This window comes from Triturus cristatus, chromosome 8 (genome assembly GCF_964204655.1).
Source record: "Triturus cristatus chromosome 8, aTriCri1.1, whole genome shotgun sequence".
Lineage (NCBI taxonomy): Eukaryota > Metazoa > Chordata > Amphibia > Caudata > Salamandridae > Triturus > Triturus cristatus.
Window position 1 is genome coordinate 883,569,911 of NC_140591.1, and position 23,759 is coordinate 883,593,669.

Sequence of the window (23,759 nt, forward strand, 5' to 3'; positions counted from 1 at the left end):
CTGTTACTGAGATTTCCTCTTACCTTAACAAGGATCTCATCACATGATTTCTGATGTATTTGTTTTCTAGCTTGATGTAACACCTTCTGAGTATCAAACATTTGTAAGAATATTTTGTCCCTCATTTGTGTAAGATTTACTGGAGCTACAGTTTCGTTTGGCACAGAGTCATTCCCCATATGGTATTCTCCACTTTAAGCTGTCAAGGTGATAACTGTCTGTGTAAAGAATGTTATTCCCTTCAGTTTCCTTTCTGTAAAATTGGGTGATAAGTTGACAAATGTCCAAATATTCAAGCATGGTCTCATCTATTTTGTATGTTAAGCTAGGATTCAAATCATTATGCTCAAATCATGTCTTTGCCCATCAAAGTTGGCCCCGAATTATTGATTGCAAAAATGTTAACTACTTTAAAATGTTTTGTGCTGGTGTTAGCCAAAACAATTTGGTTTTACTAAAATATTGTATGTAATATACGTACTTATCGTGACTGTCATCCAGCCTCTTCATCCATTCCTTTGTGGTTGTGTCATTCACATTTTAATTCCATTGATTACAATTCATAGTATGAGGGAGTGAGTCAGCCCACTTCAGCCTTTGGCTAACTTTATTGTGAGTGATGGAATTCTGCTCTTTCACAAGAAGCACAGACACACACAAAGGTCCTCATTACGAGTCCATCAGACATGTGGTGGCGCAGTGGTCCTACCGCTCGATTACGACTCTGGCAGTCAGATCACCATAGGACCGCCAGCTCCGCCAGGGAACCGCTGTTCCCTGGTGTAGGAGCACCGGTCAGAGGCCGCAATATGCTTGGCAGTGCAATTATATTACGAATTTCCTCTCAGCCAGCCTGGTGGAGAGGAAACAAAGGGGGCCCTACAGGGCCTCCCTGTGCCTCAGACATATGTCGATGCACACACAGGGGCATAATATATGCCCCCCTGTGTGCATGGGCATAGTTTCCTGCACGGCATGGACTTTCGAGTCGATTCCGTGCAGGAACCTTGTGAGACATTCCCATTGTAGTGCCTTTTTAAAAGTCACCGCCACCTTTGAATGGGCACTGCTAGACCACTGAAATATTCTAATCAGGCAGGCGGGCGGGCGGCAACAACCTCCACCACGCCATCCCTCTGCTGAAGGTCATAATTTGGCCCAGAGTAGTTCCCTTCAGTATTGCCGACTATGGTGACAACGTGTGCTCTTCTGAGACCAAAAGGTATTTTTACTTTTCGCCACTTTTTTTTTTCATATTGATGACGGTTCGGCAGCTCCCAAAATAATGAGGTTTTACCAAAACTATGACAAAACTAAAAAAACATTGACATCCCCAAAAGACTGCCATCCAGACCTACTGGCTTTGTCAGTGCTTGAAAATCAGAATTACATATCAGTACAACACAAAGTGTTGGTCAAACCGATACAGTGGTTGTATTGTAGTCCAGGGGCCTAATCATAAAACATTTTTGACTGACACTATTTTATGTGCTTAGTGGTGAGTTGTGGTAGTGCTCGATGGGAGCACCATTGATTAATTTGAGCCGGTCGTTGCTGTTGGGGCCCATCGGAACTCAATGTTGGGGACCAGCACTTATTTTTCCTTATCAGACAGTTCCCTAGAGCAAGAGAGGGAAAAACACAGAAACAGGAAACAAGGAGGAAGAGAAAGACAGAAAAACATCACCAAGGGAGAAAACAGGAACCTGCAAGAATAACATAAAAGTGACATGGAGTGTCTGGAAGTGAATTAAAGAGATCTTAGGTGGATTCAGGACTGTGAAGCCTTCTTATTCAGTACGCTAACATTTATTAGCACAGGTCGGGCTTCTGAGCAGCACTTTGGGAACCAGTACTCATCCTTTGTCAAGAATGTTTAAGCAAATTTGTTGTATAGCATTTATTGTGGTGGTAGTTCTGTTGTTTTTTTGTGCTGCACTTTTCTAATATGATGTTGTGCTGTGTGGTGGTTTTGTGTTACAGCATGTATTTTAAATGGTTGTGTTTGCCCTGTTATGTTTCAATTGTGTACTTATGTTCCTTTGTGTATGTTGTTGTATTACATTATTTTGTTAGATATGTCAACAAATGCTGCTGCATTTCCATTTTTTTATTTCCTTGTCTTTAAGTTCCCCTCGCAGGCTACCATTACCACTGTATAAGGAAATAAAAGAGCGGTGCTTCAGCTCTTCCACTATTTAAGACTCCAGACAACCCAGAATTATATCATTGATCTGTGCAATCCATGTAACCCTGTCTTAACCCCCCGCAGTGCGGGTATCAGCTACAAGGAATACTCTGGTACGAGCACTGAAGGATTTCTTTTTATTTTTAACGGTCTGGGGCGATGCGGAATTGCTTCCACATCAGCCCACAACCCCCCTCCTACTCATTTGTGATGTCAGCAAACCGTGAGGTGCGCTGACATCACAGTTTCCCCACTGGAGTGGTTAACAAGAGCAGCGAAGAACTCTCTTCTGCTCCAGCGGGGTAAACGCCTAAAAAGGACTCCCTAGGTTTCAGAGAGACCTCATTGGAAAGGTGACATTCTCCCTTTTCCGATGAGGTCTCGTTGAAATTATTTCATGACTGTTGATCACAATCACGCCGTGATCTAGTGCAAGGAAACCCCACTAGGCCATTAGGGACCAGTGTTTGAGCGGTCGACCTGCGTAGTGAATGGGCCGAGCGCCCCAGGGGGGCATTATTTATGAAGTTTTATTAAAATTTGTTTTTTCTTGGGGCGGGCACAATCAGATCCCCAGGGAAGGTTAAAAAATATTGAAAGTGAAATTGTCATGGAGTAGGCCCTCCTGACATACGGGACGACCCCCTGTTGAGCTATTCTTTTCTGGGAATATGTGTGTTCCCTTGAAATGGCACAATTGCACCCACCCCAGGAAAAACACACATTCCCCCCCAAAAATAACATAAATGTAGATGATGGGGATTTGTCCTGAAGACAGGGGTCAATCCCCTTAATGGCTCATTTTTTTTAAGTGTTTCCTCTCATAGGGCTATTGCACCCCCTTGGGCAAAACACATGTTTATAATAAAAAATCTATTTTAATTTCTTTGTCTTTAAGTTCCCCTTGCAGGCTACCATTACCACTATTTAAAGCAATTAAACAGCGGTACTCCAGCTCTTCCACTATTTAAGACTCCAGACAGCCCAGAACTATGTTAACCTTTTAAACCCTTTCTTAAGCCTTCGCAGTGCGGGTGTAGGCTACAAAGAATCCTCTGGTACGAGCACTGAAGGATTCCTTTTTTTCAAAGGGCTGGGGTGATGAGGAATGTCGATACTCAGAGGTTGCACTGCATAGAGAATCATGATTTTAATAAAGACAAGGAGGCTAGCATTATGCAATAATATTTTATTGCCAACTTCCAGCAGCACACATTAAAAGTATTCCAGAAAGAACTTTGACAACCTAACAATGAAAAAATAAAACACTCAGTCCAATAAAAGCTCCTTGACATCCATCTTCTTCTTCTTTAGGCCTGGCTTCCTACAAATGTCTTATATCCCTTTACGTGAATTTTTATAATTAAACTTCTGAAGGAAACATAAATAAAAAAACACATCACATTAAAAAAAATATATAGCATACCTACTATGTTTTAAAAACCTCAACTTTAAAAACATCTACCAACTTTTCTTATGCATTCCAAATTAATTTCATTACACAAACCTAATAAACTCCAGCCACACCCAGGGTAGGTGGGCGTAATAATGCAAGCATCCTTGTCTTTAATAAAATCATGATTCTCTTTGTAGTGCAGCCTCTGAGAATCGACATTTTATGGCAAGACAGGAGGCTAGCATTATGCATGTTCAAAGCTTTGCAACACTCTGTTGGAAACATGATTTATAGGCCTAATTAAAATCTCATAAAAACATCAGCATTACTCCAATCTGCCACTTTTAAAATCTCTTCCAATCTCGCACCATTCAAATAAGCCTTGCTAACCACAGTCGCCCTGCCAGAATGTGCCTTAAAATTTGATACATTTACTCCTGCTTCTTTCATAACCGACTTCACCCATCTCGCAATCGTTGCTGAAGAATCCCCTTTAAAAGGTGTAACATGAGAAATTAAAAGCTGATCCACTCCATCATACCTATTCTCCTTCACTCTTGCTTCATACTCCTGCAAACGATTAACAACACATAATTTTGAATTCTGCTCAAATCTTGGATAGAAAACCGACTCAGACATGGTCTTGGTTCTATATAATCGTCTACTTACCTCCAACGCCTTGACATCTGATACTCTTTTTATTGAGACTAAACACAATAAAGCCGCTATCTTCCAAGAAAGCAACTTCAAGGACAAATATGTGTTCCTTGGCCAAGATTCAAAAAGCTCCAACACCAAACTGGGGGTCTTTTCAACCTAATACCGTTCATTATTCTAAAAATCAAAGTACTCCTACGAATAGAAACTCCATTCACCAGGGAATGCCCAGCAGCTGTAGCTGACCTATAACAATTCACTGCTCTGTACGTTAAACCTTTCTGAAAAAGTTCAGCTAAAAAATTAGCTACCTCCACTTCATCAACCTCCAAGGGATCCAAATCCCCTGCCACACACCAACAAACCCAGACATTCCAAGTGCTTCTGTATTTCCTATGGGTTCCTGGTGTCCAAGACTCACTGAGCAACTCAGAAGCCATTCCCGAAAGATCCTTGGGTCTTCCAGAATTCCTGAAATTCTCCAGACTAGAAGGTTGAGAGAATTTGCCTCTACTAATGGAGGATCTTTTACTTCTACTCCGATCAACAGACCCTTGCAACATGCCACTAAATATGGAGCCTCCACTGCTGTTTCCAAAACCGTTGGAAACCACGTCTGCGCAGTCCCGAAAGGAGTTATTAACACTAATTGGCACCTCTGCCTCCTCACATGAACCAACACTCTCTTAATCATTGCAAATGGTGGAAAAGCATAACTCCTCCAAACCGTCCAATCTTGAGTGGAGGCATCCACTGCTAAAGCCCCCGGATATGGTCTCCAGCTGTAATAAGTTTCCAACTGATGCGTCAAAGTGGATGCAAAAATATCTATGTCCAATGGGCCAATACACTCCTGAATCTCCTGAAACAACACCTTTTTCAGCATCCAATCACTAAAGTCTATCAAGTTCCTTGAATTCCAGTCTGCTATCCAATTTCCTTTTCCAGGCAAATACTGCGCAACCAAACCAATCTTGTGTTCCAGACAAAACTCCCACATCTCCTTTGTTAAATCTGATAATTTTTTTGATCTGCTCCACCCTAACTTGTTTAATTACGTCACCACCGTAATGTTGTCCATCCTCACCAAAACTGATGCACCCTGAAGGTGTGATCTGAAACTCTGTAAAGCAAAAAACCCTGCTTTCATCCCTAAACATTTGATATGATCCTCTCTCTCCTTCAAATTCCAGACACCACCTATCTCCTGACCTGTACACAATGCTCCCCATCCTAGGTTGCTTGCATCCGTCTCTAATGCGGTTTCATTCCAAAAATCGCTCTTTTATTCCAGGCTTGCAAATTTTCTAACCACTGTTCCAGCTCCTTCTGTGCCTCCACAGAAATCTTCACCATATCTCCATACCAACAACCTTTTGATAGTTCCATAATTGTCAATCTCTGCAAAGCCCTGTAATGAAGAGGACCTGGAAACACTACCTGCATTGATGAAGATAACAGACCTAGTACTCTGGATAATTATCTAAATCTGACTGAACCTTTATTTAAAACAAATCTTATTTCCTTTAAAATCTTTGAAATATTCTTCTCTGGTAGAAGAAGCTGAGCTTTCACCGTGTCCACCACAAAGCCCAACAATTCCAAATTTTGACTGCACTCAAAACAGACTTGTCCATATTGATCACAAAACCTAATGACTCCAATAACTCCTTTACCATGTCTCTCTGTGAAACCAAATAAACTTTGCACTGATTCATGATCAAAATGTGGTCCAGATATATCAAAAGATGAACACCTCTCTCCAGTAGGTAACCAATGACTGCTCTCATTATTTTTGTGAAACACCACAGGGCAGAAGCTAATCCAAATGGAAGGCACAAAAACTGATATATTTGACTCCTACAAAGGAACTGTAAAAACCTTTGACTTTCCTCTGCAGTAGGAACTGTGAAGTAAGCATTTATCACGGGACACCATCCTTTGTCCTTCTTCTCCACAACAAACGAAGTGCTTACAATACCAACTTCTTCCTCGCAAATCTCTTTCATTGCACCATTGCCTAACATAGCTACAATCTCACATGTTATCACTTCTTCTAAATCTGCATTGAACTTCAGCTCCCTTGGCTCTTGAAGCTGTGTAGGCATAGTCTTGAAATCTACCTGGTAGCCTGCAATTGTGGAAAGCACCCATGCATCCTTTGTATTTGTCTTCCATTTCTCTATATGAAATCTTAATCTTCCTCCCACTATTTCGTGGATAAAACCAATGACTTAATTCGTACTCACCTGATCCAGAGGTTGATTGACCTCTTCCACAAGATGCTCTCGAAGAACTTCCTCTTTGAGGTTAAAAACTTCCAACATTTGCTCATTGGGTTTCTCTATACGAACCCCTTCCAACAAACTGGGACTTATAGAATGTACAGCCAAGATATTGCCCTTTTCTCCCGGCCCTGCCATATAAATTATTCTGGCCTGAAAACTCTTCTCATTGAATAATGAGCTTTATCCAAGGATGTAAATTTTGAACATATTTACTCAAACTCTTATTCATCACTTCTCGGAAGAGGAAACCTTTTGCCTCTTTGCTAGATTCCTTCCTGGCCAAATCTGCCAATTTTGGATTTATGCGCAACAGAACCGCTTTCCATTTCTCAGAAGTTATTGCTGCATTAGTATTCCCAAGAAAACATATGGCCCGTTGGCACCAACCCCGCAGTAAATGTAAATCTAAGTCAGATCCTTTTACATAAGATTCCTCTACCAGAGCAAAAATTCTTGCCAAATGGCCCAAAATGTACAAGAGTTTATCCTCACACTGCTTCAACGATCTCTCCACGCCTTTCCTCGGATCACATCCCAACTTAAATAAATAAGCTATTAACTTGTTATCCAAATTTGGTTTCATAGTTTACTAGTCGCCTATTACAGGGTGAGAACACCTCTCTCATTAATCTTTGCTCCTCCTTCTCCAGAGGGCATCGATTCTAGTTTTTAATATACTTAGCAACATGATTCAAGGGCCACCAGTCAGACCTCTAGGATGATTAATCTCTCTAGGGTCAAAAGGTTTCTCTCCCAAAGGATTTGTCACAAAGCCTTTTGAAATAACTTTGGTCTTTGAACTAATTTCAAAATCTTCCTCAAAAGAGTCTTTATAATCAAGATCTAAGATGTATTCATCAACATCCTCATTCTCATTTGCAGGATTAACCTGCTCATCTGAAATGTTGCTAAGGACATCCAATATGTTTGAGCCGCTTGGGACTCCTCTCTGTCCGTCCTGCTTATCCAAATTCTTACTCTTCCTCATACATTTTCCTCCTGGACCCCTAACTGGTCTCTCCTTCCCTTCCGACAAAGAAAAATATTCATACTCTTCATTCAACAAAAATCTCCTTTTGCCCAAAGCTGCTTTTACTGACTCCTGCACCAACTCTTTTAATTCTTTTGAAATTAAATCTGAAACTTTTCCTCCTTGGTTTGCCTCAACTAAAGACTGTTCTGTCATAATTAACAAAAATCCTACCCTTACTACTCTAAATTAAACTAAATAATTATATCTAAAAACTTACTATTTTATTTTAAACAAAGATATATAGCTCAAAATACTAACAGACTCCTAATCCTATTTAAGAATATAAATGTAATCTACTTTACTCTAAGCAAATTTATCTATTTTGCACCTCCGAAAAACACCATGACTCTATTTAATTAATTGTGACAGGAAAAAGCCCAAATGTCATTAACTGAGCTGGCAAACCCTCATCCTGCTGAAAGAACTTTAATTCCCTTAGAAAACAGACCAAAAAACGACGTAAGGAAGTGGATCTTCTGTAAATTAACCTCCGAATTACTATAAAACATGTTAAAAAATGTCTTTTATAATGGATGCCTCAAACAGTTTTTTTTTTTTTAAATAAGCCTAATCATAATCGCGCTTTTACCTGAATGCCTGGATCACAGTACCGACTCACACTTAAAACCAGTCGCGTACCGTAACAAAACGAAACTCGTCTCTCACCAAAAACCACGTGCTGACATAACACGGTGCATGCCCAACGTTAAGATGGCCACCCATGTTACTTTCTTACTACTGAAATGATCTTCGACTTGTCTGCCCACAGTTTGTGCAGGAGCATTACTACGAGCAAGATTCAAGTCTAACGGTAATTTCAACTGCCGTTGCGGTCCCTTATCTCCGTCAATAAGTTATTTAACCTCTTTCTTTCAATACCAAAAGAAACATGTTAAGCCTAAACTTAAATTAAACCAATCTTATTACATTTTAACAATTCCCCGTTTTTTTAATGATAATAAATCCAAAAATTGGATTCCAAACCACATACTCACAGAAATAACACTCAAATCTCAAAGTTAAACTACAAAAGAAACCTTAAGATATTATAAATCTAATACACAAAAAAGAAGAAGAAGATCGCTGTCAAGGAGCTTTTATTGGACTGAGTGTTCTCTTTTTTCATTGTTGGGTTGTCAAAGATCTTTTTGGAATACTTTTAATGTTTGCTGCTGGAAGTTGGCAATAAAAGGTTATTGCATAATGCTAGGCTCCTGGCTTGCCATAAAATTGCTTCCACATCAGCCTACGCCCTCCTCCTATCCATTTGTGATGTCAGTAAGCAGCGAGGCACGCTGACATCACAGATTCCCCACTGGAGTGGTTAACAAGTGCATGTAAGCACTATCTTCCGCTCTGGTGGGGGGGGGGGGAATGCCTAAAATGGCACCCCCAGGTTTCAGGGAGGCCTCATTGGAAAGGGGAGATTCTCCCCTTTCCAATGAGGCCTCCCAGAAACTATTTTCTGGTTGTGGATCGCAATCACACCACGCTCTAGAGCCAGGAAACCCCACTAGGCCATTAGGGACCAGTGTTTGAGGGGCCTTTGTGGTGAATAGATTGACCGCCCCGGGGAGGCATTATTTTTTGTTCAAATGTGATTTTTCTCCTGGGGGGCAAAATCGCACCCCCAGAGAAGGTAAAAAACAAAGTTGAAAGTGAAATTGTCATAAAATCGGCCCTCTTAACATACGGGATGACCCCCTTTTGGGCCATTCTTTTCTGGGAATGTGTGCTTCCCAAATTTGCATGCTGGATAATTTCTGGGGGAGCATAGAGGCACTCTTAGGGCCTAATTCTAGGGCACACCAGTGGACTCCCACTTCTCTTGGGGAGTGGAAGATATTTTTAGGCCTTACACTCAAAATAGTGTCAGTGCACATACCAAGCTTGCAGTCCTACCAGTCAACTCACATGTTTTGGGTAATCCCCCATCTTTGCACTGTACATTAGCAAATATTGTGTTTTTTCTATTGCAGTGTATGCTGCATTTCAATACCAATTCTTCTGCATTGCCCTGAGACCATCCAGATCATGATTGGTTGCTCAAAATTCAGCTTGTTGTGGAACATTATTCTACCAAATTTCCAGAGATTTATACTCCTGGAAAGAATGTGGCCATCGATCAGTCTTTGATCCTGTACAAAGGGTGGCGACTGTTTGGACAGTACATTGCAAGCAAAAGAACTCAATATTTCATCAAGTTGTACATGCTGTGTGAGAACCCTACTGGCTATGTGTACAGCTTGAGAGTGTATGCAGGGAAGGACTCCACTCCAAACCCTGTAGGTTGCCCTCCCAAACTAAGTGTCACAGGTAAGATTGTATGGGACCTTGTCCAGCCACTCCTTCGCAAAGGTTATATCCTTTATGTGGAAAATTTCTATATGGGTGTAGAAATGTTCAATGAGCTGTCCAAAGCTAACACTGTGTCATGTGGTACAGTCCATTGATTCCGAAAAGGATTCCTGAAGGAGCTTGTTTGTAAGAAGCTTCAGATATCCCAAAGCACTGTATTGCGTTCAACAGAATTGCTTGAAGTCAAGTTCTCTGATAGGCATGATGTGTAGGTGCTCACTACAATTCATGATGAGAGCACTTCCCCCGTTATGGTTTGGGGTCAGATGGCCAAAGTTCACAAGTCCACCTGTATACTTGATTACAACAACTTCATGGGTGGAATGGAGTAGAATGACTAGGGTCTTCAGCCATACAATGGGAATCATAAAACTCGCACTTGGTATAAGAAACTGTTTACCCACCTGAGTAAGATGGCAACATACAATGCGTATTTTGTTTATTGTCAGGCCACCATGGGAAGACTCATGTCTTCCATTGACTTTCGGTTGACTGTCATTGAAAGTCTTACTGCTATAGAAGCAGGCAGCAGCCTCCACTTCATATGCTCTGAAGGACATGGCAAGGCTTCAGGATTTACACTTTGCCAATCGCATTCCTGAAACAGATAAAAAGACTCAACCATGTTGTCGTTGTAGAGTCTGCTCTTAGCAAGGAAAGAGGAATGAGAGTTGTTTTTGTTGTCCCCAGTGCCCATCTCAGTCAGACCAGTGTTTTCCTACATGCTTTATTTTGTACCATACAAAAGTGGAGTATTGGGACAATTGACCAAGGTGGAGCTACCATAAGGTAAACCTTTCAATGGCTGTGCATGGATACCTACCTTCCATGGGCCACTACACTGGGGAAGCAGTCATAGCATTTGTGTTCCTCTACTTTAGGAAATCATGGACTTGCTTAAGGCCTGCTCAACACTTTTATCCGCCATCAGAACATGGTGGATTTTCTGTTCGCTGATTTACAAGTGCATTATAGTCTGGACTGATTCCAGAGCTTTCCATCACAGAAAGGTGAGGAAAATGTGTTTTTTAGACAAAGTTTGAGGTTTGCAATGGTTTCTGGGAAAGAACCTGGTGCGAGCCATGCAAGTCACCCAAGCCTGCATTCCCCCAGATGTCTAGTTTTCAAAAATGTGCAACTTTGCTAGGTTTCCCTAGGTGCAGGCTGAGCTAGATTTAAAAACCCACAGCTACCCACTTTGCAAAAAAAGGGTCAGTTTTGACTGGAAAAATGTGATGTACCCAAGTTGCATTTTGACCCTTTCCTATCATGGGCACTAGGCCTACCCCCACAAGGTAGGTACCATTTTTTTTTTATTTCAATAGATTGTTATTGTTATCTTTTTTTTACAACATATGACATTTAACATATAACATATAACATGTACACTGCATCGCTTGTTGTTACAGGGCAGCCCAAATTGGCTGTGTTAGTTGTAATACAGTTCCGGTAGGGTGGCTGCCCCCCATCTACTGTCCTGTATGGGCAAGAGAAAGAGTGTGAGGGACAAGGATAGGGACTAGAATAGAGAGAGAAAAGAGATATAGCATGCAGGGAGATTTTGTTACATCGCTATTGTCTTATGAGGGTTGCTTTCCTGGTAGTTATACTAGACCTATTCAGGGCGGCTCATGTGGGTCTATGTACTTGTTCAGGGATGCCTGCAAGGCTGTCTCCATGGTGAATCACGTAGGGCCACTGTGTCCGCTCCACTGAGATACGTCACCCAGTTGAGCCATCCCTTAAACGTTGCCTTGGAGGTGTCTTTCCATTTATTGAGTACCATTTTGACTCCTGCTGTCAGAAGGAGATCCAGTAGGTCTCTGTCTTGTTGTGAGTCTGCATCTGTCTTAATAAAAGCAGTTACCAGGGTGGCAAACTACGTTTTTAGAGTGCAACCTAACATTTTGTTTAAGAAGGTGAAGATCTTCTCCCAGAATGATTTGACTTTGGGACAGTAATATAAAAGATGGGCCAGGTTCCCCTTTCCCTTATTGTAATTCCAGCACTGGTCATTGGTCTTCAGACCCAGGGTCGCCACGCGTGCCGGGGTCCAGTAGATTTTGTGTAATGTCCAGAACTGTGTCTGAGCTAGCACCGGGGTTATTTTGCTTTGTGTGGGGGACGTCCGTAGCATCTGGATCTCTTTTTCGCTGAGTGTGTCTCCAAGTTGGGACTCCCAGTACTTGAGAGTCTTTTCGTTACGTTTGGTTGAGCTGGGGCGTAGTAGTCTATAGAGGTGTGATACTTGGTGGCCTATTTTTATTGGGCAACTTGAGGGAATGAAAGGTGGAAGTAAGTTTGTGGCTCCCCGCACATTCCAGAACTTTACATCACAGAAACATGTGGGAAATTTGTTTTCTTAGTCAATGTTAGAGGTTTGCAAGGGTTTCTGGGTAAAACAAACATGGTGAGAGCCACACAAGTCACCCAATCCTGCATCACCCTAGGTGTCTACTTTTAAAAAATGAACAGGTTTGCTAGGGTACCTAGGTGCCAGCTGAGCTAGGGTGCCAAACCTACAGCTACCTACATTGGAAAAAGGGCCAGCTTTCGGTGGAAAAATGTAATGCATCCATGTTGTGTTTTGGGCCATTTCCTGCTGTGGGTACTAGGCCTACCCACACAAGTAAGGTACCATTTTTATTGGGAGACTTGGAGAAATGCCCGGTAGTAGGAAGTTTGAGACTCTCCACATATTCCAGAGCTTTCCATCTCAGAAACGTGAGGAAAATGTGTTTTTAATTAAAATTTGAGGTTTGAAAGAGATTCTGGGTAAAAAGAATTCTGATGAGAGCCACAGAAGTCAACCCATCCTGGATACCCCTAGGTGTCTAGTTCACAAAATGTATAGGTTTGCTAGGTTTCCCTAGGTGCAGGCTGAGCTGCAGCTACCCACACTGGAAAGAAAGTCAGGTTTGAGTGGAAAAGGGTGATGCATCCATATTGGGTTTTGGGCCATTTCCTGTTGCAGGCACTAGTCCTACCCACACACGTGAATTGCCATTTTTATCGGGAGACTTGGGAGAGTGCCCAGTTGACAGAAGATTGTGGTTCCCTGCTGCTCCAGAACTTTCCATCACAGAAATGTGAGGAAAATGTGTTGTTTTTTTTCAAGGTTTGAGGTTTACAAGGAATTTTGAGTAAATAAAACCTGGTGAGAGTCACGCAAGTCACGTCACCCTGGATATCCTTTGGTGTCTAGTTTTAAAAAAATTACAGATTTGCTAGGTTTCCCTAGGTGCCGGTTGAGTTAGGATCCAAAATCTACAGCTACCCACTGTGCAAGAAAAGGGTCTGTTTTGAGTGGAAACATGATGCATCCATGCTGTGCTTTTGGCCATTACTTGTTGCGGGCACAAGGCCTACCCACACGAGTGAGGCACCATTTTTATTGGAAGACTTAGGGAAATACTGGGAGTAAGAAAGTTTGTGGCTCACCATAGATTCCAGACCTTTCCATAACAGAAATATGAGGAAAATGTGTGTTTTTAGTCAAAGTTTGACAATTGCAAGGGATTCATGGTAAAAGAACCCAGTGAGCGCCATGCAAGTCACCCCACACTGAATTTCCCCAGGTGTCTTGTTTTAAAAATTGTGCATGTTTACTAGGCTTCCCTAGGTGCCGGCTGAGCAACGGCCCACAAATCTACAGCTACCCTCTTAGCAAAAACAGGGTTGGTTTTCATTGAAAAAAAGTGTCCTGTCCACGTCGTGTTTTGGGGCGTTTCCTGTTGCAGGCACTACTAGGCCCACCCAAACAGGTGCAGTACCACTTTCATTGGAAGACATGTGGGAGCATAGAATGGTAGAACATTTGTTATTAACTTTTATATTTTGCTTCATTTTTGCCTTTCATATGTATGCAAGTGTATAAAAAAGAAGACATTTTGAAACATTTCCTCTAAATCATACGCTATTATTGGTACCCACAAATTCAGAGATATACAAATAACCACTGTTCCTAAACTCCATATCATGTGCCCTTTCAGAAATACATATGTTTCCTTGATACACATTTTGCACTCTACTTATTTCACCGTATGAATTGGTCTTTACTCGGTGTACAAACAAAATACATTGTACAGTGCAGCTATGTTGTTGCTCTGGGTACCGTCAGTTCTTGAAGAACCTACAGACCCTATATAACCCCCAACCAGAAAGGTCTAACGGACATAATGGTATATTGCTTTTGTAAAAAGGCCCTTGTGGCAAAAGGTTACAGATGATAACGTTGCAACAAATGACCATGTTGTCCTACTAATTTTCAGTATTTCTTAATTTGAACTGTTATTTTCTTTGGGAAAACCTTGACGGATCTACACATTTCACCCCTTGCTGAATTTGGAATTTTGTCTACCTTTTAGAGATCTATTGCTTTCCTGCACAACCCATGGGTTTCACTCTGGTTTCCACCACAAACTGGAAGCACAAAAATAGGAAAAATGGGCTACCTCTTTAAAAAATGCAAGATCTGTGTTCCAAAATAAGTTTTTTTTTATTCAGCTCTGCATGTTCTGATAGATGGGAAGATGGTAACTTTAGTACAGCAAACCGTTTGTAGATGCCATTTTTTTTGGGTGGGGGCAGAGATTTTTATCCTAAGTAGTTTTTTTTCCTATTTTTCACCCAAAACGCAAAAGATTCCTATTTTTTTTTTCGCGGTCCTCTCCAGGGGAATGCACAAGCCTTGGTTCCTTTTGAATGCCCAGGATGCTCTGGAAATAGGACACAGGTTTGACGTGGATACCTTATGTGGAAAAAAGTTATGGATCCCTAAGCACAAACGACCCCTAAACGGCCCAAGAACAGTGTGTGTGGTGGGGGGCGTTGAGGCCAGCAGTTAAGGGGTTGAAATACCACGTTTGTGCTCAGACTCAGTTTATTTATTGCAGTCCGAGTGCTCCACACTTCTCCAGTTATGTTCACGTAACGTTCAAATCCATACAACTCGCCTTTGGAGAGATGGAGAAATACAGACCTACTTACTTTACAACGTAAGAATATTGCACACAGACATCCAACTGAAAGCTGTGCAGCGCTGTCTTACCCTTTGAACTCTCTCTTGCCCAATACTGTTTCTCTTGGATGAATGCAGCGTACTCTTAGTCACAGTCCAGAACTTCAGATCGCTTTAAGGGCTCCTGGGATAATAGCTTTACAGCCTGCATTTTATTATTTTCCTTGGTTGATGTTTAGCGGGCGGGTGTTTAACAAGATCTTGAACTGCAGAACTGCTGGGAGCTTAGAGAGCCAGGATTCCAGCCAAGTGGAAGGTACCGAACGCACTCCTTTACTCTGCAAACCGCAGAACCTCATTGGAAGGGACAAAGAGAAACTGGCCGGCCGGTATTGTTCGGCAGCAGTTCCCACGAGCCCTGCAGTCGGCAAGGAGGAGGCGAGCAGGGAACACGGCGAGAAAACAAGCCTCTAAAGCAAAACCTCACGAGCAAGGAAGGCATTTTAGGTAAAAAGTCGGAGAATGGAGCTCGTGGTGAACGATACAAATCCTGTGTGCACCAGCAGGCAGGCGCCGTATTCTCACGAGATTTTACAAAGTAAGTTCACAAACTCGGAAATCTTAAAGATAAACAAAAGTTGTAATCCTTTTCGATGCCCCCTTTCCCCGCTCAAAAAGTTTAGTGAAATGTGCTTTTTTTCTCATGAAAATGTTTCTTTCCGCTTCAGTTTCGGGAGCATTTCTTTCTCTTAGTTTGTATCTAACGACCGCCGTAAACATTGCATTTTTCTTTGCCTAATACCTGAAGGCTGGGTAGAGTTTTGTAACATTTATAAGCAGATACAATGTTAACTTTGTGAGATTCAAGACCCAGCGATATTTACACTTGTAAGAGAGGCCTCATTTGTAATGCTTTTGTAAGGCGATACAAAGATGTCTTGAAGTGGCATTTTCGTTAATTACCAATGTGTGTACCACATGGCTAGACTCGAGGTACTTAAGATCAGTTGTCAGTGTCAGCTGAAAAAAAAAAGTGTTCTGTTACAGCTTCGCCTTCCGCGCCCCTAATGCTATGTCAAAAGTGTATTATTTTATTTGAAACCTTAATTAAATAAGAATGTCAGAGCATATTGTTTAGCTGTATTCAAGTATCCCTTATGTGTGTATCGTACCCACTGCTAAATGCCATTACCTGAATGCCTGATTTAGGTTTTACCGTACCCAGGGGCACTCCTTTGGGGTGTTGCAATCAATGTCTGTATTTAAAATGAGTACATACCTTTATGGGGGGCCTGGGGGGGGGGGGGGGGAGGGTGTTATTTAATTACATGGTGAAAGCCCTTAAAACATTTTGAAATAACCACCTATTTGCTTTTGTGGATGCCCCTTGAAAGAAGATAGGAAATCTGACTTTTGTGTGAGTTTCAGAGTAACTCTTATTGTTTTTGTTGGTCTCAAAACTGTTTTTGTCACTTTTTTGGTATGCTGCGCAATTTTTGTACCAAACGAGCTTTTGTTATTGTCAAATAACTGTTCCTTTTTAGATTGAGCATTCGAGACCTCTTGTTTTATTTTATTTTATTTTATTCGATTTTATATAGCGCGAACATTACCCGAAGGAGTAAGAGCGCTTTACAAAAGAACCAGTTGCGTTACATAAGGACTTTCAATTACATGAGTTGCATAAGAGATACAAACAGAAAAAAAATAGCAAATGTACAAGGTGTAAAGTCACTCCAAGAAGAGATATAAACAGGAAAAAATTGCACATGTATAAGTTTTAAAGTCACTCAGGGACACACAGATAAACTCTAAAATCACATAGGAATGGTAGTAAATACAAAGGTCTATTACATATACTAGTGGTTAGAGTTCTATATATACAAATAGTAAATTCACTCAGGATTACTTTTTAACAGTGATTAGGCTTGGACAATTATATATTACATATTTACATATATAGTAGAGTGAGGGAGGGAAGAGGTATGGGAGGGGGTGATGAGTGATGGAAACAGGGACAGTCACAAAATGGCGGGGAGCATAAGAGTCTAAGTCAGAAAGTCAAAGGAGCAAGTTCCAAAAACATCAAGAGCCCATTCGTGCCCTCGGCTCGAAACCAACCAGCTCGCTCTTTCCAGCAACACCTCCAAATCATCATCCATCTCTAAATCCCAGGCCGCCCAGCCTGGCACCTTCCTGTTCTCTTCAGGTGGAGCAGGGACTCTTTTTCGCTCCCTCTCTGCTAGCCCCATCGGCATTCCCGTGGCTCCCTGCCAGGCATTACTTCCCGCTTTGCTGGTCCTGAGCGCTGCGAGTGCACTCCGGTGCTGCTGTGCATTTGCAGGTGCACCCACCGTATTATGTTACACGCACCGTGATGTACACCCCGGAGCTGCTGACATGGTACTCCACCAGCCCTTGCCGTAAGATGGCGTGTCTGTTGCGAGTCTGGGTGCTGAGGGGGGCCCGTCCTGCAACACCATTCCCGGCCGGTGAGGGTGCTTTCGTTTGTGCCCTGACTCACCAGAAAATACTGGTGACCAAGGTTCCGTCACTGTGGCACTCCAATTGCCGTTTGAAGGCAGTCACTTACCTGCAGCCACACCGGGTCACTTCTGTGCTTACCGGGGATGCAGAGGGGGCAGCTCAGTTTCTCGCCACTCATCCGATGTCGCCTGATCCTGATTTCTCGTCCCCTGCTCTTGTTATGTGTTGAGGCGAGTCAGCTATACCCCAGTGCCATTTTGAGGCATAATCGTCTGGAGAGTTTTAACCGATTATACGGCAACAAAATGGTTTTGGGGAACAGTGCCCACAACGGCAGACGCTCCCAATGCTCCGAAGTCGGGAGTGAGTTTATTCTGCTGGTTTCAGTGGGATGAAGTGCCGCGCTTGGATGCTGTGGTGTTGGGCTACCTCGGAGCATCAGCTCCGAGCAGCCATGATGGACTCAGGCCACGCCCCACTACTTTAGTATATACTTATTATATACTTATATGTCGATGTACTATGTGGGCTCTAGAGATCAGCCATAGGACTTGTCTGCTTCCGCTTAGGGACTTTTTTTCTGTTCAACTGCCTCTATTTAACTGTCTTGATAGAAAACGACCAGCAGAGGTCAGTACAATAGCAGAATTGCTTTCTGCTGTGAGTCTTTATTTTTTTTATTTTTCTTGCAACTGCCTCTATTTAACTTTCTTGATAGAAAACGACCAGCAGAGGTCAGTAAAATACCAGAATCACTTTAGCATTCTCTAGATTCCAGTCCATAGAAATTGTCTTCCACAAGCACACGTAGACAATAATATTTTTTTAAATCTTGTATTTTCAGTGATATGACCACCGAAGGCCCTGATTTTATATTAAAAACTTTTAAACATTATATTAAAAGCATTTCCCGCTGAAAAGCATTTTTTCTCTCCATGTGTTCCCAAACCTGGCATGTCACGCAGTTTGGTTCTTACTTTCCTCCACGTTAAAGAACAGTAGATGTTTCAGCACCCAGGTTAATGTGCTGCATTGCTAAATACATATAAGATCCTAAAGGCAAGACCGATTGCATTGCAAATTCTTGTTTTCTGTGTCACTATTTGGGTCTCCTTTGATAAGGTCCCATTATGAGCATGCAATGGACACTCACATAATAGCGCAATTCCGTTTCTCATGCTAAACTGCAGCATTGCTTTTAGGGCTGGGTGAAAACTTCTACCAAGCACAGTTGGCTATTTAGTTTATCAATCTCATTTCAGAATACAATGTGCACTGTTTTCTCAGATGGAAGGGGCTATTTGGTAATTGCACAGCTCATATGGGAAAAGGCTGCCCTGCTTAAAACCAAATGTACTTGAATTATAGAGTGAAAAATGTGTAATCACAATATAATATTTTTTGTTTTTATTTCAAGAGCATATTTGTGAGTGCAACAAAACTACATAAAATGCTTTAAAGCCTATAAAAAACAACTTAACAAATAGTATACTGCAACAAACATCTAGGTCAGTAAGTTTTCCTTTTCCTCTTTGTTAATATACTCTCTAATTTGTGAAACGACGTTTACAACGCGGGCACAGCCACGCGTGGCATTTCCTCACAAGCTCAACCATGCTTACCTTAGCCATGCATATGCGTGGTTAAGGCAGGGAGGGGTCTAGATGCGCAGATGGGTGGGTACAGAAAGAGGAAGGATCGGGAGGGGGAGCTCTGGGAGGTGGTCTGGTGAGGGAGGTTGGGGCCGGGTTTTTAGGGATGGGGTAGTTTTTAGGGCTTGGGGGGGTTGTTTTCAGAGCTCGGGTGTTTGGGGTTGTTTTTAGGGCTCAAGGGGGGTCGGTGTTGTTTAAAGGACTTGCAGGATCGGAGTTGATTTTAGGGCTTGGGAGGTCAGGGTTGTTTTTAGGGATGGGGGTTGTTTTAAGTCTCAGAGGGACCAAAGTTGTTTTTAGAGCTCAAGGGGGTGGGGGGTGTTGGATTGTTGTTAGGGCTCAGGGAGAGTCGGACTGGTTTTTAGGGCTCGGGTTGCTTTCAGGAATCGGGGGGGAGGGGTCAGCATTGTTTATAGAGCTCAGGGGTCGGGGTTGTTTTAGGGCTCGGGGAGGGTCAGAGTTGTTTTTAGGGCTCAGGGTTGATGTTAGGGCTCGGGGGTCAGGGCTGTTTTGACGGCTCAGGACCAAGGACAAGATCAATGTGGAAGAACATCAGCAAGAACCAGATACATAGTTCGCCAAGAGGGTATCTGCGTGTTATTGAAAGAGCTCCCACCATCAGTAGCATTTCTGCTATGCCGCTAGGAGATTACAACAAGAGCAAGCATTGGCAAAGCCAATAGGTCTCGGCAAGCAGAGAGCTATTCGCACTGTCAATGTCAATGGCGTTGAGCCATGCGGAGTGGATGTATGTGGCGTGGAGTTGAATTATGTGTTTTGTTAATGTTAATATGTTGCATGGTGTGGAGTGGAATTGTGTGGAGTGGAATGTTGCATGGTGTGGATTTACATGGAGTGGGATTGAGTGGCGTGGAGTGACATGTAATGAAGTTGAATTCTGTGGCATGATGTTGAATTATATTGTGTGGATTGGAATTATGTGGTGTGGAGTGGAATTGTTTGGTGTGGAATTGTGTGGTGTTGAGTGGAGCCATGTGTAGTGTATTTATGTGTCATGGTCTGCAGTGGAAATATGTGGAGTGGTGTAAGTAGAGTGGAGGGCCGTAGAGTGGAGGGGCATAGCCAATATTTTGTCAGCGAGGATGTTGGAAAGTTTTCAAATTAAAAAAATATATAATTGGCTCAAGTTGGAATGCCTTTATGTTTCCATGGCACTGGGTTGGACCTTTTCCAATACCACCTTTCTTCTTTCAGCCTGTCCCTACCCTGCCATTGAAATGAATGGAGTTCTGTGAACTCCTCCCAGGGCCATTGTGTAAGCACCCAATAAGAACCCTTATTCACGGTATTGTAAGTTGGGACACCCTCTGCCATGATGTCACTGCTGTAGCATGTGCCTGCTGGTCAAAGAATATCTCGCCTAGCAGGCTTGTGCGCAGCAGGACTGTACCTCTGCAAAGTTACTCACAGCTGCCCTATTATAAATACAAGAGTAGCAAGCAAGTAGTAAGTTCATTTCAGCTGCTTGCCATTTTTTCCTTTTCTATGTAGTTCTGGGGCACCCCTGAACTAGCACTTACCAGAGCTATTTATTTATACCAATGATCATAATGTTCCATACACTTCTCCCTCAGGTTTCTGCCCTGGACAAACCAGCCAAACTGCAGATCACACAAGGGTAGTAGGAGACCGAAAATAGAGAAGGAATAATCATTGGACCTGTCCCATCCCTTAACCACTTCACTTCATTTGAGAGCTAACCAATTTAGGGCTAGAGACCAGAAGTGTTTTCTTTCTCTCACTAATGCTCTATCCAGGCTGATTGTGTGTTTAATAGATTTTACCCAGTCTACTTCAGTCGGTGGTAAGTTACTGATCCAATTTTTACAGATCTCACTTTGAGCCAAGAGAATCAGATAGAAGACCAGCTTTTTTTAAATCTCATTAGTGATATCAACATGCAGCACTGGTAACCCAAAGATACTTTACGCACCTGCCACCTTTTTCTTAGCCTGTCCTCTACTAACCCTGCCAAATCCACTTTGACAGCTTGCAGAGAAGCTTGTAGAGTTAATTTCTCACTTTCCCCCACAACATCTAATAACTCCTGCTGCTAAATACTACTTTCTAGCTTACTTACTTCAGCTATACATTTTTTCCTCCTAAGTATTTGCAGGCTGGTTATTCTTCCCATCAAAAAGGCCTTATATGCATCCCATACTATTCCCACTGGGGAACTATCTATATTTGTGAAGGAAAATTCCTTAGACTCTGTTTTAAGTACCTCTATCGCTGCCTCATCTCTAACAGCAGAGTACGATCCATAGTCCACCTTCTTTGTGTTAATCTAGTAGACACAGACAGGACTAATGAAACTGATGAATGATCTGACAAATGGACACCCACATGCGCAATTGTTTCCATATAGTCTCTAGGTCCTTGGTCCACTAATAAAAAAATCGATTCTCGATTGATGTCTATATTTTTTATTGTTATATGTAAAGTCCTTCCTGACTGCCATTCTCTTCCTCCATATGTCACATAATCTCAATTGGACAATGGAGACTTAAAATTGGGACACCATCGTACTGTTTATAACTGACCTACTGTTGATGGAGCGATCCAATGAATTATCTAAAATCACATTAAAGTCGCAGGCCAAGATGGCGGGATCTGAGAAATTCAACAAAACAACCCCGTAAATGGACTTGCATTGTCAATAATGGGACCATAATATCTGACCAATGTATACCTTTCATTATACATTTTAAGACTCACTATAACCCATCTGCCTGCTCTATCTACTGTACTATCTTCTATAGTAATGTATGGATTTTTCTTAATCAAGATTGCCATCCCCTTTGTCGTCAACTGTTGAGTGGTACACACAACCTTTTGAACCCACCCTCTAGCTTTAAATAGTTCCTTCATTTCATCCTCAGTTACGTGCGTTTCTTGCAGGATAACAAGATTGGCTAAAACATCTTTCAAATACTGCAAGATCCTCTCTCTTCTTCCTTTCACTCTTAGGCCATTGACATTCCATGTTCTACTCTAGTTCTCTGGTTGCCAGCCATTCTCTATTCAATATTCTCCCAGAAGTGGAAGCTCCGTGGCCAATTTCTAATAAATTAGTATTTTTTGTATTCTTCCCCCAAATGCTCCCCACCCAGTGCCCCTATACCTAAAACTACCAAAGAACCCCCCTTACCCTGGAGAACCCTCCTTTCATCCTCATTTCCTATGGGGCCGCTGAGTCAGAATTATCCTTCAAAACTTTAATATTGAATTGGGGGACATATAACTGTTTCCTAATAACTAAAACATATAGATAAATAGATAAAGAGGTGTGGTGCCTGATTGGAACCTGTCTCAGCACCGGCTTTTAAAAACTCAGCATGGGCAGGACCCATCCCACTTAAAGCCCTGGGCTTGCTGCATGCTTTCTGTTAATAGAGCGTGGCTGCGGGCAGATTGTGTGCATTTTTGAAAGTATACATGTTAATTGCAGCAATTAACATGAATACTTTCAAAAATGCACAAAATCTTCCCGCAGCCACGCTCTATTAACAAAAGGCATTCAGCAAGACCAGAAGCAGGACGTGTGCTTTCAGAATCACTAACATATATTAGTGATTGTAAAAGTACATGTAATGTTTTTAGGCTTGCTGCATGCCTTTTGTTAATAGATGGCAGCAGATTGCGTGCCTTCTTGAACGTTTTCATGTTAATTCCAGAGCCCTACATACTAATACACGGGGCTACATTTAACATGAAAACTTTCAAAAAGGCACACGCCCGCATCCGCGCTCCTTTAAGAGAAAAAATGCAGCAAGCATTTTATTCTTACGCATCACTCGCAATGTAGCTGTGAATTTTAACTGTGCCATAGCACCTAATTGCCTCAATGGTATCAACAGTTTTACTAATTGCCATTGCTTATTTGTAGTGATCTGATAAATATCTGACCTTATCCCATTCACCTTGAGAGACTTCAATGTTAATGCATTGGAGATAATTTCTTCTTTCATTTTATATGTTTGAAAGTTCACTAGAATTTTGCTGGCATTCAGGTGCTTTAGGTTTAACCTGAAAGGATCTCTATGTATCCTCTGAATGTCATTAATAATATCTTGCTTCAAGCAGTTCACTTGTGTCCCAGTTTTAATACATTTTGCCACAACATTTTTTAAGTTGTCTCCTTCAGCCCCTTTCGGAATTTTCAAAAAGCACAATTTGTTCTTTCTTTAACCGTTCTCCAAAAACTCAAATATTTTCTGCATGCTTTCCCCACTTTCTTTCAGGAGACTAATACTTTCCTTATTTGCTGTGGCTTGCAGGGTTATATACTTAACTGCAGCTTCCAGCACTTGGGTCCTAGCAACTAGGTCTTTGAACTTTTTTTCCAGGTTGTCACGCGCCATTCTTATATCCTTTTGATTTGTCTCTGACGTCTCAAATCTACTCCTTATTTCCATAGTTAGCGTCCAGATCAGCTCTGCAACTGTGGTGGGGCTTGTTTTTGAGATACCTCTGCTGCCTCCGTCACTCTACTTACGGCATCTCGGGCTGTCGAACCATCTCCCTGTACTGAAAAACTTGTTTCACCTGCCACCGGGTAGGCTTTTCCTGATGCTGCATTTTGTAAATAAAGGGCATCCTCCTTTATGTTTATGCACTGTGATTCATCTACAGTCAGGTCCTGTAATCTATTCGGATTTAACAAGTCTGACCCCCCTAAATTTGCCATATCACTATTAAGCACAGGACAGTGTACTT

The 23,759-nt window shown here is 42.0% G+C and overlaps 1 protein-coding gene across 1 annotated transcript in view; it reads left to right on the forward strand.

Annotated features, from left to right (window-relative positions):
* The first annotated feature begins 15,031 nt into the window (after positions 1–15,031).
* Positions 15,032–23,759, forward strand: part of LOC146805218 (organic solute transporter subunit alpha-like) — a 628,012-nt gene continuing 619,284 nt past the window's right edge. The window contains exon 1 of the mRNA XM_085622418.1: positions 15,032–15,478. Coding sequence (XP_085478544.1) covers positions 15,403–15,478 — 76 coding nt within the window. The 5' untranslated portion in view covers positions 15,032–15,402. The remainder of the gene's footprint in view (positions 15,479–23,759) is intronic.